General features: G+C 44.3%; 1 protein-coding gene across 1 annotated transcript in view; it reads right to left on the bottom strand.

Moving 5' to 3' along the window:
- The window catches only part of GIPC2 (GIPC PDZ domain containing family member 2), a 146,145-nt gene that overhangs the window by 67,075 nt on the left and 64,688 nt on the right, over window positions 1-14,382 (bottom strand). The window contains exon 2 of the mRNA XM_077450402.1: window positions 9,160-9,345. Within this exon, the coding sequence (XP_077306528.1) occupies window positions 9,160-9,345 (186 nt within the window). The remainder of the gene's footprint in view (window positions 1-9,159; window positions 9,346-14,382) is intronic.

Below are 14,382 nucleotides of genomic sequence, written 5' to 3' on the forward strand. Positions count from 1 at the left end.
TAGAATGGCCGCTGTCTGTCTGCTCGACACGCTGATCGAGCAGGCAGACAGCGATGACTCGAGTATAAGCCGAGGGGGGCACTTTCAGCCTCAAAAAAGAGGCTGAAAATCTCGGCTTATACTCGAGTATATACGGTACTCTCCTTGGATCCCTGACTTCTGGACTGGCTGATTACCCGATCTGGTTTATGAACTTTGGACTGGCTGTCTACCTGATCTAACTACTGGACTCTGGCTATGCTTGACTACGCTTTTTTCTATTTACCTTTTTATTTTTATTATTAATAAACAAGTGTGATTTGATTGTACTTCTGTCTTAGTCTGTTTCATGGTTCCTGACATCATAGCCTTGATTGTTAAACATTCTGAAGAAATGGTTAAAGTGGTTGTAAACCCTTACAAACCACTTTGACCTACAGGTAAGCCTTAATCTATACGGTTTAGGAGATATTTGCCCGAAGACGGGCACCGCTATCTACGGCGCGCAGGCGCACTGAGCGGGGCATTGTCGATGACGGCAATGCCACGAGTCTCGGCTTCCGTGCGCATGCGCGGGAGTGACGTCATCGCTGCTCCGGCGAATCACAGCGCCGGAGCAGCGAGACCCACGGAGACCCACCAAGAAGATGGACGCTCGGAACTACAGGGGACAGCAGTGACTTCGCTGGCTCCTGTGTCAGGTAAGTGACACATAATGGACTACTATGCGATGCATAGTAGTCCATTATGCTTTGCCTTTACAGGGAATGAAAGAGGAAGTAAACTCATCAGGGTTTACTTCCTCTTTAAAAAGGTATTAACTACTTCAGCCCCTTAAAGATTTGCCCCTTAATGACCAGGCCATTTTTTGCGATTCGGCACTGCGTCGCTTTAACTGACAATTGCGCGGTCGTGCAACGTTGTAACCAAACAAAATTGGCTTTCTTTTTTTCCCCACAAATATGGTGGTATGTGATCACCTCTCGGTTTTTATTTTTTGCGCTATAAACAAAGAGTGGCAATTTTAGAAAAAATAAATACATTTTTTTTTTTTACTTTCTGCTATAATACATATCCAAAAAAAATATAGAAAAAAATTCATTCATCAGTTTAGGCCAATATATATTCTTCTACATATTTTTGATAAAAAATAAAAATAAAAAATCGCAATAGGCTTATATTGATTTGTTTTTTGCAAAACTTATGTACAAAACTATGGGGTAGATTTAGGGACTTTTATTTTTTTTTAATTGTTTTTAATGGCAGCGCTCTGCGATTTTTAGGAGGACTGCAACATTGCGGCGGACAAATCTGAACCTAAAAATAACACTTTTTGGGGACCAGTGACATCATTACATTGATCAGTGCTATAAAGATGCACTGATCAATGTAAAAATTACACTGGCAGGGAAGAGATTAACAGTAGGGGGCGATCAAGGGGTAAACTGTGCTCCCTGGGTGTGTTCTAACTGTAGGGGGGATGGGCTGGCAGGGACATGACAGAGATCACAGTAGATAGCTGTCATGTCCCCTGTCAGAATGGGGTTCCGCCTTGTTTGCAAAGGCAGAACCCTATTCTGCCTCTGTGCTAGGCAATCATGGGTCACCGATGGACATGGACCCGCGAGCCGCCGTACATCTACGGCGATTTGCGCAGGAGAGCCGACCTGCTGCCGTATAACGACAGCGGCTGGTCGGCAAGTGGTTAACCACTTCAATACCGGGCACTTATACACTTTCCTGCCCAGACGAATTTTGAGCTTTCAGCGCTGTCACAGTTTGAATGACAATTGCGCGGTCATGTTACACCGTACTCAAACTAAATTTTTATCATTTTTTTCACACAAATAGAGCTTTCTTTTGGTGGTATTTGATCACCTCTGGGATTTTTATTTTCTGCTAAACAAATAAAAAAAGCCCGAAAATTTTGTAAAAAAAAAAACATGTTTTTTTTTGTTTCAGTTACAAAACTTTGTAAATAAGTACGTTTTCTCCTTCACTGATGGGCACTGATGGGGCTGCAGTGACGGGCACTGATAAGGCAGCACTGATGGGCACCAATGATGTGGCATCAATGAAGTGGCACTGATAGGCGGCACTGATAGGTGGCACTGATATGCGACACAGATAGACACTGATAGGTGGCACAAATAGGCACTGATAGGTGGCACGGATTGGCATGGATGGGTGGCATGGATAGGCGACATGGATAGGCGGCATGGATGGGCACTGATAGGTGGCATGGATGGGCATGGATTGGCACCGATAGGCGGCACGGATGGGCACTGTAGTGTACAGTATTGTAGGGATGGATGCCAATCAGTGCCAAACAATAATGCATGGCAATCAGTGATACCCATTGTGGGCACTGATTGGCATCCATTATGGGCATTGAGGCATTGAGGCATTGGGCATCCCTGGTGGTCCAGTGAGGGCATCCTCGGGGGGGCTGTGCTGATAATCAATCAGCACAGACCCCCCCTGTTAGAAGAGCAGCCGATCGGCTCTCCTCTACTCACGTCTGACAGACACGAGTGAGGAAAAGCCGATCACCGGCTCTTTCTATTTACACTGTGATTAGCCGTGATCACATGGTAAAGAATCTCCGTCAGAGACTCTTTACCGAGATCGTAGTTGTGGTGTGTCAGACTGACACCCCGCAACAACGATCGCCGCGATGCGTGCCCCCGGGAGCACGCAGCGGCTTAATATCCTGATCATGTCATATGACGTCCGGTCAGGATATTAAAACCACTTTGCCACCATCATTTTGCTATATGGCGGGGGGCAAGTGGTTAAAGCGGAGATCCCCCCTAAAGTGGACCTTCCGCTCATCGGAACCCTCCCCCCCTCCGGCGCCACAATTGGCACCTTTCAGGGGGGAGGGGGGTGCAGATACCTGTACAGTACAGGTATCTGCACCCACTTCCGGGATAGCTCTCTGCGGAAAGGGGCGTAGATTACGCCCCTTTCCGCAAGTGCCCGCCCCTTTCCGCAAGTGCCCCGCTGCCTGCTGGGAAACACACAGATCCCAGAGGCAGCGGGGACCGTCCTTATTGCACAGCGCGACTCGCGCATTCACAGTAGGGAACCGGGAAATGAAGCCGAAAGGCTCCATTTCCTGATTCCCATACCCAAGATGGCGGCGGCAGCACTCGAGACGATCTAGAGATCGGCTTCGGGTGCCGACATCGCGGGCACGCTGGACAGGTAAGTGTCACTATTTTAAAAGTCAGCAGCTGTAGTATTTGTAGCTGCTGGCTTTTAAAAAAATAAAAATAAAACGCGGAGTCCCGGTGGACTCCCGCTTTAAAGTAACGTTGTTTTTTTTTCATTTTGGATAGAGCAAGGCACAGTTATGACCCCTGTCAGGATTTTGTTTGCCATCTGTGTCCTATTATGGAACTTTCCCTTCACTTCCTGTCCCATAGCCAAACGGGAAGTGAGAGGAAATCCTTGCAAATTAAGGGAATTCCTTGGGGACCCCCAGGTGACCAGAACTAGTGTCCCCAATGGAAGATGTCCCCTCTTACTTTTCTGGGGACAACCCAAACTTTAGGATTTTCTTTTACTTTCAATGATAATGGTAAATGGAACAAATAGAGAGGGTGAATCTCCTTAACGGGGGCACAGACAGCAATAAAAACTGACAGATGTTCTAATCCCTCTCCACTCTGTCCAAAACAAAAAAAAAAAAGAGTTTTGCCTTTAGTTATACAAAACACAAAAACTTCTGTGCTGTAGTGAAGGTGCCAGCTGTCACAAACAAGCAGTATACACAACTTATAAAAACAATAAAAATAAATGTGTAGCACCCAAAAAATGTTGTTAAGACTATAATTCTAGTGAAAAAAAGACCCTACTTTATTAAAGTCCTCCATGATGAAAAAACAAAAACAATTGAAAACAGTCCAGTGACTAAATGAAAGTTCATATAGAAGTCCAATGAGATAATAAAATGGACATGTTTCGTCCTTGACAACGTCCCACTGGATAAAACGCGCCAGTGAGGAGGGAGACTAGTGCCGACGTCTTGCTGCTGCTCAATCCCTTTATATGTAAGGATTTTATGTCTTTTATGATTTTTTTACATGTACGTACACCTAAATAATAAATTCTGCACTATAAGGATTACTTCTGGCGCCTGGTGAGCTTTATTTATCACAGCATAACCCTGATGAGTACTGTCACTGGATCAGATTACTGGGTACATTCCTTGGTGGATGACAGATACAAACCAATGCATACATACTACTGTAATGGCAGCCATCATTTCTGGTGAGTCTTCACTTCACTGTGATGCGGTAGCTGTCTTCTGAAAGCACTTGTTCCCTTCAGCTGGTATTGGAATTGTTTTCATTTTATTATCTCATTGGACTTCTAAATGTGCTTTCATTGCTTTACTGGACCGTTTGATTGTTTTTGTTTTTTCATCACAATGAACTTTATTCAATTAAGGTCTTTTTTTCACTACAGTTATAGTCTTAACAACATTTTTTGGCGCTGTACATATTTCCTTTTGCCTTTAGTTATACTTTAAACCCAAAACCAAAGATATAATACCTCTGTTTTCACCTTTTGGTCTGGCCAGTAACACATCTCCTGTATTAGAGTTCCTACACTCTGGATGAAGGAGCACAGGGGGCACCTTAATCCACAGCATTATCAGTCCGGGGGAGGGGGTGATGAATCTACTAGCAGACTTAAATATACCAACAACTTTAAGACAAACTCCAGCTAAGGCTTCATGTACACGGAACTTTGCTCAACCTTTCCTGAACAATTTAGCTTGACAGCTAGAAACTGGCGTCTAAAAACTGATGTTTAGCCGCGTTTAGTCACGTTTAGCTGTGTTTGCGTCTAGAAGCGTTTGAAAAAAATATATTTTTTTTTTAAAATACCCAAAAAAAAAAAATGCCTGTAAATGGAACGTGGCTAAACGCGAGTTACCACATTTGAAATGCCTCTAAACGCAGCTTCTGAATGCATTTTTTTGGGTTCCAAAAAAAGCCTCTAAAAACGCAACTACATAGAAATGATTATAAATGACCCTGTGTACATGTAATGATAAGATAACATAGAGGAGAGTTCAGAAACAGTTGAAAAAAAATGCGCAACCGCTCCTAAACGTTCATTGTAATCACCCCTGTCACTGGTTAACATTTTTTCTCATTTCTGTAACTGATACATTGTGCTGGAGAGCTTGTTCTATTGAAAAACAACAGACTTATGCCCTGTACACACGGTCGGACATTCCGATGACAAAATCCGTCTGATTTTTACAATGGATTTTGGCCCAAACTTGTCTTGCATACACACGGTCGCACAAAGTTGTCGGAAAATCTGATCGTTCAGAACGAGGTGACGTACAACACGTACGACGGGACTATAAAGAGGCCAGTAGCCAATAGCTTTCGTCTCGTAATTTATTCTGATCTTGCGTGGTACTTTCTGCGTCGGAATTGTCTACACACGATCGGAATTTAAATGATCGGATTTTGTTGTCAGAAAATTTTAGAACAAGATCTCAAACTTCGTGTATCGGAAATTCCGACAGAAAAAGTCAGATGGAGCCCACACACGATCGGAATTTCCGACAACACGGTCCGACCGCACATTTTCCGTCAGAAAGTCCGACCGTGTGTACAGGGCATTATTGACCAGATCACCAGAGGAAAAAAAGAAAAAAAGCCCAAAAAAAAAAAAAAAAGAATGCAGCCATCACATCTAAGAATTGGTAAGTTGCAATACAATAAAGGCTGCTTTAAGAAGAAAATATCAGCACAATGCTACATCAACCATAACGCACAACCATTGTGAAGAACTACAAAGAAGAAAGTAGAGCTTATGTGTTTTATGGACAAAATATAGCTCCCCCATGTACATAATTAATTGGAAATCATGCATTAAAAAGTTTTTTATGACACATTGATAACATTCCTAAAAGCAGTTTTTCCATTTAGCATACTTGGCTGCTTGAAAAGCAAGTGTCCATTTTTTATTTTATTTTTTGTCTTCATTTAAAGGGTGTGTTTTTAGGGTGTATTTCGGATACGGTCGTTTAGTTTATTTAATTTTATGTTCTTTGTGGGGGGTTCTTCTTGTTATTTTTCTGTACTGTACTACAGTACTACTTTAGATTTTTTTTTTTATCATACTATTTTTAGCATAGACGTAAAATAACGAGGGCAATAAAAAGCTGATGTTGAAACATAAACAAGTCCCAGGCAATTAAAAAGTAAGTTCTGTAGCCTTCAGGAGCCATTTAAAGTCCATAAGTCCTAGGGTAATCAAACCCTTTAATTGGGTTATGTAATAAAACTGCATGGTGTAAAGTCTGCTGCAGCTCTGCAGAGCAACCAATCAGCTTCCAAAAAAAAAAAAAGGGGGGGGGGGGGGAATTGGGGGAATTGGGACTTTAAATGAAGCCATGACTGGATAAAGTCATGTGCCTCCATCCCGTCATTTGAAAACAAAAGCGCCACTGCGGCAAAGGACAGCAGTGGTGCTTTTGTTTTCAATCAGCTTCCAAGATTTATTGCCAAAAATTAATTGAACAAGCTGAAGGTGGAAGTCGATTGGCTACCAGGCACAGCTGCACCAGATTCTGGGTGCTCCAGTTTTCGTAAATCTCTCCCTTTGCGACAATTAATTTTTTTTCTTTTTTCTGTTGTTTAAGACATATCCGGTTTTGACAGCAGCATTTCAGCCCCCTCAGGTTCACAACTTTGTTCAGCGGTTCAGGTGCGAATTGTCAAAGTGTATGACAATAAAATAAAATAAAAATCGCACCAGAACCGTGATCAAAATTGTACCGGACTCTCTTTAAAAATGCGCTTTGGCTGGCCTGCACATATGTGAACCGAGTCCATTGAAAAGGCTTCAGGTTCACATGTCATGCGAATTGCATTTGGTTCAAAACGTATTGCATATACCGTATATACTCGAGTATAAGCCGAGATTTTCAGCCCCTTTTCTAGGGCTGAAAGTGCCCCCCTCGGCTTATACTCAAGTCACCGCCGTCTGTCTACCCGATCAGCGTGTCGTGCAGACAGACGGCGGCCATTCCACTATTCAAAAGCCACGCCTCCCTGTCTGTGATAGGCGGAACACTCAATTTCCCAGCAGTCAGTGGTCCGCCTATCACGGACATCCGCTCATCCTCATACTACGGACGAGGATGAGAGGATGTCCGTGATAGGCGGAACACTGACTGCTGGGAAATTGAGTGTTCCGCCTATCACAGACGGAGGCGCGGCTTTTGAACAGTGGAATGGCCGCCGTCTGTCACAGACGAGAAGAGGTGTGGCGATCCTGGCATGTTTTTACATGCAGATCGCTGCAGTAGGACAAAGGCACAGGACAAAGGCACAGGACACAGGTAGGACGGACACACAGGGATGGACGGACACACAGGGATGGACGGACACACAGGGATGGACGGACACACAGGGATGGACAGGCATGTCTCACCCTCGACTTATACACGAGTCAATAAGTTTTCCCATTTTTTTTGTGGTAAATTAGGGGCCTCGGCTTATATTCGGATCGACCTATACTCGAGTATATACGGTATGTGAACCGGATCTAAAGGTCAGCATCCAAAAGATACACGATGCTCTTAACTGAGACAAGTAGACACTATAGGGGATATGCTTTGTTTATATTTCATGTCTCAGGTTTACAACCACTTTAATGCAGAGTATGGAAGAGCCCTGGGGCCATCATAAAAAAAAAAAAAAAGCAGAATTATGTGTTTGAAACTCAGAATTCTGACTTTGAATCTCAAAATTCTGTAGAATTTATTTTTATTTTTTAAACTTACAATTCTGACTTTCAATCTCAGTATTCTGACTTTCAAACTCAGAATTCTGTAAAAAAAAAAAAAAATACATTTTTTTTTCAAAATCATAATTCTGTATTTCTTTTATGATGGCCCCTGGGCTCTTCCATAAATAGCTGTACGATGCATAAAAAGGAAAATTTATCTAATTCATTTTTTTTCCACACTTCATACTAGTGGTGAGCTTGGGTTTCTTTGAGCTAGGACCCAAACCAACACGTGCCAGCCCACCAGGAAGCTGTCATCTGTATGGGCCAATCCCCAGCCCGCAGTTCCACGTATACATGCCCCTTGTATACTTGCAGCTGTTAACTTCCCGATGGCCTTGCACACAAGGTTTCGGATCCTAGTCCGAACACCCTCCAGCTCATCGCTACTTCATGCAACATGTCACAGAGCTCTTCTTCAGCTGAAGCTACTGTGAGCAAAGAGAAGCAGCTAAAATATAATAGGCAGAAGCATTTGTTGCTGGGTGCAAGCTTTCCTTTGGAAAAGGTGATCTGGTGGTTACAGATCTTATCCGGTAGGGTCTCCAGACAAACTATACCGAGGTCTGTGGGAGATCTAAGTGATCTCTGAACCCTACTGAAGCTGAAACGGACTGATTTTCTAGCACAGGAACTTGTATGGGGGGGGGGGGGGGTGCGTGTCATGAAGGTAAAATGAATTCCTAATTTCCACTTCACATTGCCTTCAATACATTTTGCCAAAATTGTAGAATTTTACCAAAATTTCCAAAAATAAAAATGGACCAAAATTCTAAAACTTGCTCATCCTTTGAAGCGTACATACTTGTTTCTGAAAGCTATTTTGTATAAACCAGTAATGCTGTCCGTTCTTTTATGATCCATTTCAAGGATGACCATTGACCCAACCAAATCCATCCCAGTTTGAGATAATGGTGTGAACTGGATAAGGCAGACTAAAGTCAAGTCTTTATCTACTGCACATTTCTGGAGAAAACGTAACTCAAAACTAACTTACCACACTCTCCAACTCACCCACTACCTCTACATACTTAGCAAAGAGTACAAGATGGAGAAACTGCGAAATAATACATATTATCTGGTAATAAAGGCAGATACTGTAAATTTTACAACCATTTATATTACTACTTGGCTGAGAAGCAATGCTGTTGCGAAAGACATTATGCTCAACAAAGTCACATGATGCTAGTTAGATTTCCACATTTTCTTGAAAAAAATTCAGTCTTGATTATATTTTTCTTAATAATAAACACTGGAAATTAATCCTGCTGTTATGAGGCCACTTGGTTAAACACCAGTTCGGGTATTTGCAACCTTGGATGCAACGGTTGACATTAATGCCCTGTTTACCTTTATAAAAGCGATGCCAGCTCCATTGTCGGTGATGGTCAGCCCCAAAGCATCATCTGTTTTTAAAATTTCCACCTCTTTCTTTGAGCCCTTTATGTGAGCAAAGATGAAGTCTTCCAGGCCGATCTGACCTCCTAGGAGTTTGTCCATGTCGATTTTGTGTGTATTCAAGGTGCAAAATAGGATCTGAGGAAAGAAATGGGCAATAGTTAAAAGACTGGCCTCTATCTGGGTGTGAAATGCGATTAAATAAATGTATCTGACTGATCTGGACAACAAAGACACTTACAGGTTTATTTAGAATAAAGAAATGCTGTGATTATATGCAACGCTTGTCAACCAATCAGAAATCACTTCAAAATACCAACCAAATTGTTCTCTTCGCTCCTCCCAAGACCTCCTGCTCTCTAGCTCCCTCCCATGTTCGCCTCCAGGACTTCCCCCCAGCCTCTCCCATCATATGAAACTCTCTACCCCAATCTGTCTGACTATCCTGGCACCCCAAGTCTGTAAAGCTCTTTTTGTTTCTGTACTGCCATCACGGACCAGCCAACTGGAGCATCTGTCCCAAAACCTCCTGGGATGTGTGATGTGTATCCCTCCCTGGCTGTTGGCAGAAAGGAGGGTGGACAAGGGGCTACAGGCACAGGTCCCAACAGCAATTTTAATTACAATAGCAACGGTAGTGCTAGATTTCTGTCACTGAAGCCTATAGTTACACAATGCCTGATGCCCAAAACACCCTTCTGTTCCAATCACCTTTACTCATTACATTATCTTGTGTAGCACCCTCTAGTGTGCTACTAGTGTACATGCAGGCAAATGGTAAAATTAATCTTTGAATCTGGGTCAAAAGTTTACTGCAGTTCAGGGCTGGATGGCTCATATAGGCAGGTCTCTGGTGCCTCCCCCTGGTTATGGAAGGTTGGAGAACTTTCTGGAAACTGGTGGGCGGAGGCCAGGAAGGTTTATCTGCATACGGGGAGCTCAGCCAATCTCCAGGTAGTGGGCCTGGCATGGTTTCTGAGCCTTTGAGGAGAACCTTTGATGGGGGGAGCTCTGCCTTGGGCTGGGGCTGGCCTGGGAAGATGCTTGCACTATCATGGTTTGAAAGGAACCTTATTTAAGAGGCAGCCTACAACATTTGTGCAACTTTCCAAAGGGACTGAGAGTTTCTAGTCCTTAAAGTGGGGTACCCCCTAAAAAAAAAAATTAAAAGTCAGCAGCTACAAATACTGCAGCTGCTGGCTTTTAATAATCGGACACTTACCTGCCCCAGGGTCCAGCGATGCGGGGGAACGAAGCCCCCCCCCCCTCGCTCCCCGCTCCGCTCGCGGCGCCGTCATGCATACTGTGGGCACCCGGCTGTGGCTTCACAGCTGGGCACCCACTGCGCATGCGCGAGCGGCGCAGGGCGCCGTGATACACCGTACAGTCACCTGGGACACATGACAGGTCCCAGGTGAATGTGCGGCGCGAGGGGAAGTGATGTCACCAGCCCGGGCAATGAAGAAGGCAGACTACGAGGGACCCCCTAGCAACCGGTATTTAGAGGTGAGTAAAAAAATTTTTTTTTGCCAATTATTTTTTTTTTATTTTTTTTTACGAATTTTAAGTAGTTTTATTTTTTTGGTGGCAACACCACTTTAAGGGGCTTTTACAATTCCTATCATAGACTGTTAGTATTTAGGAAGAAAGACAGTCCTGGAATGTGTACATAGGGAGGAAGTTGTCCCTGGGTTTTGTTGCTACATGTAGCAAGTTGGGCATCCCACAATTCCTATTTCCCATACAAGATATTATATCTGATAAAACAAAGAAACAACCTCAAATACTGATCTTTGTGTCTGGAATAAGTGAGAATGCTTGTTGCCTGGCTGTACAGGGGTGGGGAACCCAATGGCCAGCGGCTCCTTTGGGGGGGAGCACTACACTTGTTTTTATTTTTATTTTATTTTTTATTTATTTATTTTTTTGTTTGTTTTTATAATACGAATAAGGCTGCCTCCTTTTCTGGGGAAAAAAAACGGCCTCATAATCTCCCCACAGTCACCAATTAGTTGTAGCAAAGAACTTTCAAGGGCATTTTTTTTTAGGTACACCTGTTCAACTGCTTGGTAACACAAGTTGCTAATCAGCCAATCACATGGCAGCAACTCGCTGCATTTAGGCATCTAGGCGTGGCGAATCTGACCTTCTAAAGTTCAAACTGAGCATCAGAATGGGGAAGAAAGAGAATTTAAGTGACTTTGAACGTGGCATGATTGTTGGTGCCAGACGGGCTGGTCTGTGCATTTCAAAAACTGCTGATCTACTGGGATTTTCACGCACAACCATCTCTCGGGTTTACAGAGAAAGGTGCAAAAAAGAGAAAATATCCAGTGAGCGCCAGTTGTGTGGAAAAATGCCTTGTTGATGTCAGAGGTGAATGGGTAGAATGGTTTGAGAAGACAGAAAGGCAACAGTAACTGGAATAACCACTCGTTACACCCAAGGTATGCAGAATACAATCTCTGAACACACAACATACCAAACCTTGAAGCAGATGGGTTACAGCAGCAAAAGACCACACCGGGGTGCCACTCCTGTCAGCTAAGAACAGGAGACTTAGGCTACAATTCACACAGGTGCACCAAAATTGGACTATAGAAGATTGAAAAAACGTTGCCTGGTCAGATTTCAGATCTGACATTCAGATGGTCGGGTCAGAATTTGGCTTAAACAACATGAACGTATGGATCCATCCTGCCTTGTAGCAACAGTTCAAGCTGGTGGTGGTGTAATGGTTCGGGGGATATTTCCTTGGCCCCTTAGAACCAATTGAGCATCGTTTAAACACTATGGCCTACCTGAGTATTGCTGACCATGTCCATCCCTTTATGACTACAATGTCCCCATCTTCTGATGACTCCTTCCAGCAGGATAATGCACCATTAACCTTTGGGATGTGGCGGAATGGGAGATTCGCATCTTGGATGTGCAGCCGACAAATCTGCAGCAACTGCGTGATGCTATCATGTCGTTATGGACCAAAATCTCTGAGGAATGTTTCAGACACCTTGTTGAATCTATGCCACAAAGAATTAGGCAAAAGGGGGCCCAACCTGGTACCTAATAAAGTGACCGGTGAGTGTATATGATGTGGGTATACTTTGACACAGAACCATTGTCAAAAGATCATTGGCCTCATAATCTAATATCTTTCTTGACCAAATTGGCATGTCCTATTTTCACTGGCCAAAAGGGTTGCCACATTTTCTGGCCAAAAAAAATTATCAGCCTTTCAGCCACTTTCCTATTTATAAGTTTGACATTTTTACCAGCCATGCCATTAAAATACCAGTCAGGTGGCAATCCAAGCTTCAAACCTGAATAAGAATATTGTGACAATGTGACAAGCTTCCATGAAATGACTGTGCATATATTGGTTGTGAGGACATGGCAAAGGCAAGTATGCTGATACAGGGCAAAGAAAAGGTTCACCTTTTATTTGCTGCCCCCTCTCTCCAGCCCCCCCCCCTCTCTGACCAATGATAGATTCAGGCACAGCTGAATCTATCCATGGCTGCCACTGCCCTCCCCTATTCAGGTCCCAGGGCCCCTTTTCGGGCACCTGGGACCTGAATAACAGCGGCGGGGGGTGTTTTTGAAGAACCCAATTAGAGCCATAAGCTCTAATAGGCTTCAAAACAGTTGACCTGCGAGCGCCATGCTTGGCATTCACAGTTCACCCAGGTGTGTTAGGAAAGCAAATTAATATTTGCTTTCCCAACACTGGACCACCTCTCCACCAATTGGGTCTGTTATCCTTCACCCGATTGGCTAAAACGACGCTGCTATTGGACGCCTATCCGGAGGAAAGGACAGATGAGGACAGGAGGAGATGCATCAAGGACCCCACTCATCGCCGTCACCCGCTGCCCCACTGAGACAGGGTAAGTGTTGGGCAAACAGCGAGCAGGCGGAGGGGTGGTCGCACTGGCAGCATGTGATGGGCACAGTGGCAGTGTTTGATGGGCTCAGTGGCTGCGTTTGATGGGCTCAGTGGCTGCGTTTGATGGGCTCAGTGGCTGCGTTTGATGGGCTCAGTGGCTGCGTTTGATGGGCTCAGTGGTTGCGTTTGATGGGCTCAGTGGTTGCGTTTGATGGGCTCAGTGGTTGCGTTTGATGGGCTCAGTGGTTGCGTTTGATGGGCTCAGTGGTTGCGTTTGATGGGCTCAGTGGTTGCAGTTGAGGGGCACAGTGGCTGCAGTTGAGGGCCACAGTGGCTGCAGTTGAGGGCCACAGTGGCTGCAGTTGAGGGCCACAGTGGCTGCAGTTGAGGGCCACAGTGAGGCTGCAATTGATGGGCACAGTGAGGCTGCAATTGATGGGCACAGTGAGGCTGCAATTGATGGGCACAGTGAGGCTGCAATTGATGGGGTTTTATTTTCAGAATTTTCCAGTTTGTTTGAACCCCCAAAAATTTGGAGCATCAGTCACCACTGGTGGGCACTAGTCTATACCCTAGTTGACCTGAATGATCAGATAACTCAGTAACAGTGGCAGTCTGAGAATAGCCCCAGTACAAGGGAACACTTGTAGGTTTCCCAGCGTCAGGCTTTAAAGCCGACCTCACCAGCTGCACATACTTATTCATATTTAAAATTTTAACCCTGGGTTCACATTGCTTCGATCTCAGAGATTGCATGTGATTCGGACCCGCACTGCAGGTGCCAATCACATGCGATCTCTGAGCAATACTGTATAGCTGAACTCGCATTAGAGTCGCACAGAAAATAGTCTTGTTTTGTGTGCTCACCTATGCGATCCGATTCCTGTGCAAGTTCACAGTTTGCACTGCGATCTGTGAACAAAACTGGGGGGTGTCATTGTTAATGACACTCACAGCCGTTTGCACAAGGCACTGTGAACTGCCTGCGGGAGAGAAGCGATGTGAGAACCGGCGCTGGAATCGCACTGGATCCCGCATCGCATCAGTGTGAACCTAGGCTTAAGTTACAAGAGGCCGCCTTGTTTAAGCTGGAACTGTTTCTGTTTTTAGCACGGAGCGACTAAAATAAATCTGATATGACAGAGTTGGTGACGTGTCTAGTTAGCGTACAATGTCAACACCAGGCGAAGGGCTCTGTATAAATAGTGCAGAGCCAAGCCTTGTATGGAATTCATTATCGCAAAACTAACTGAGAACATCTAGGAGGAAACTCGAGCAAAACAATGAAA

This window comes from Lithobates pipiens, unplaced genomic scaffold, assembly GCF_037356315.1.
Source record: "Lithobates pipiens isolate NorthernLeopardFrog02 unplaced genomic scaffold, aLitPip1_a1.2 Scaffold_23, whole genome shotgun sequence".
Classification (NCBI taxonomy): domain Eukaryota; kingdom Metazoa; phylum Chordata; class Amphibia; order Anura; family Ranidae; genus Lithobates; species Lithobates pipiens.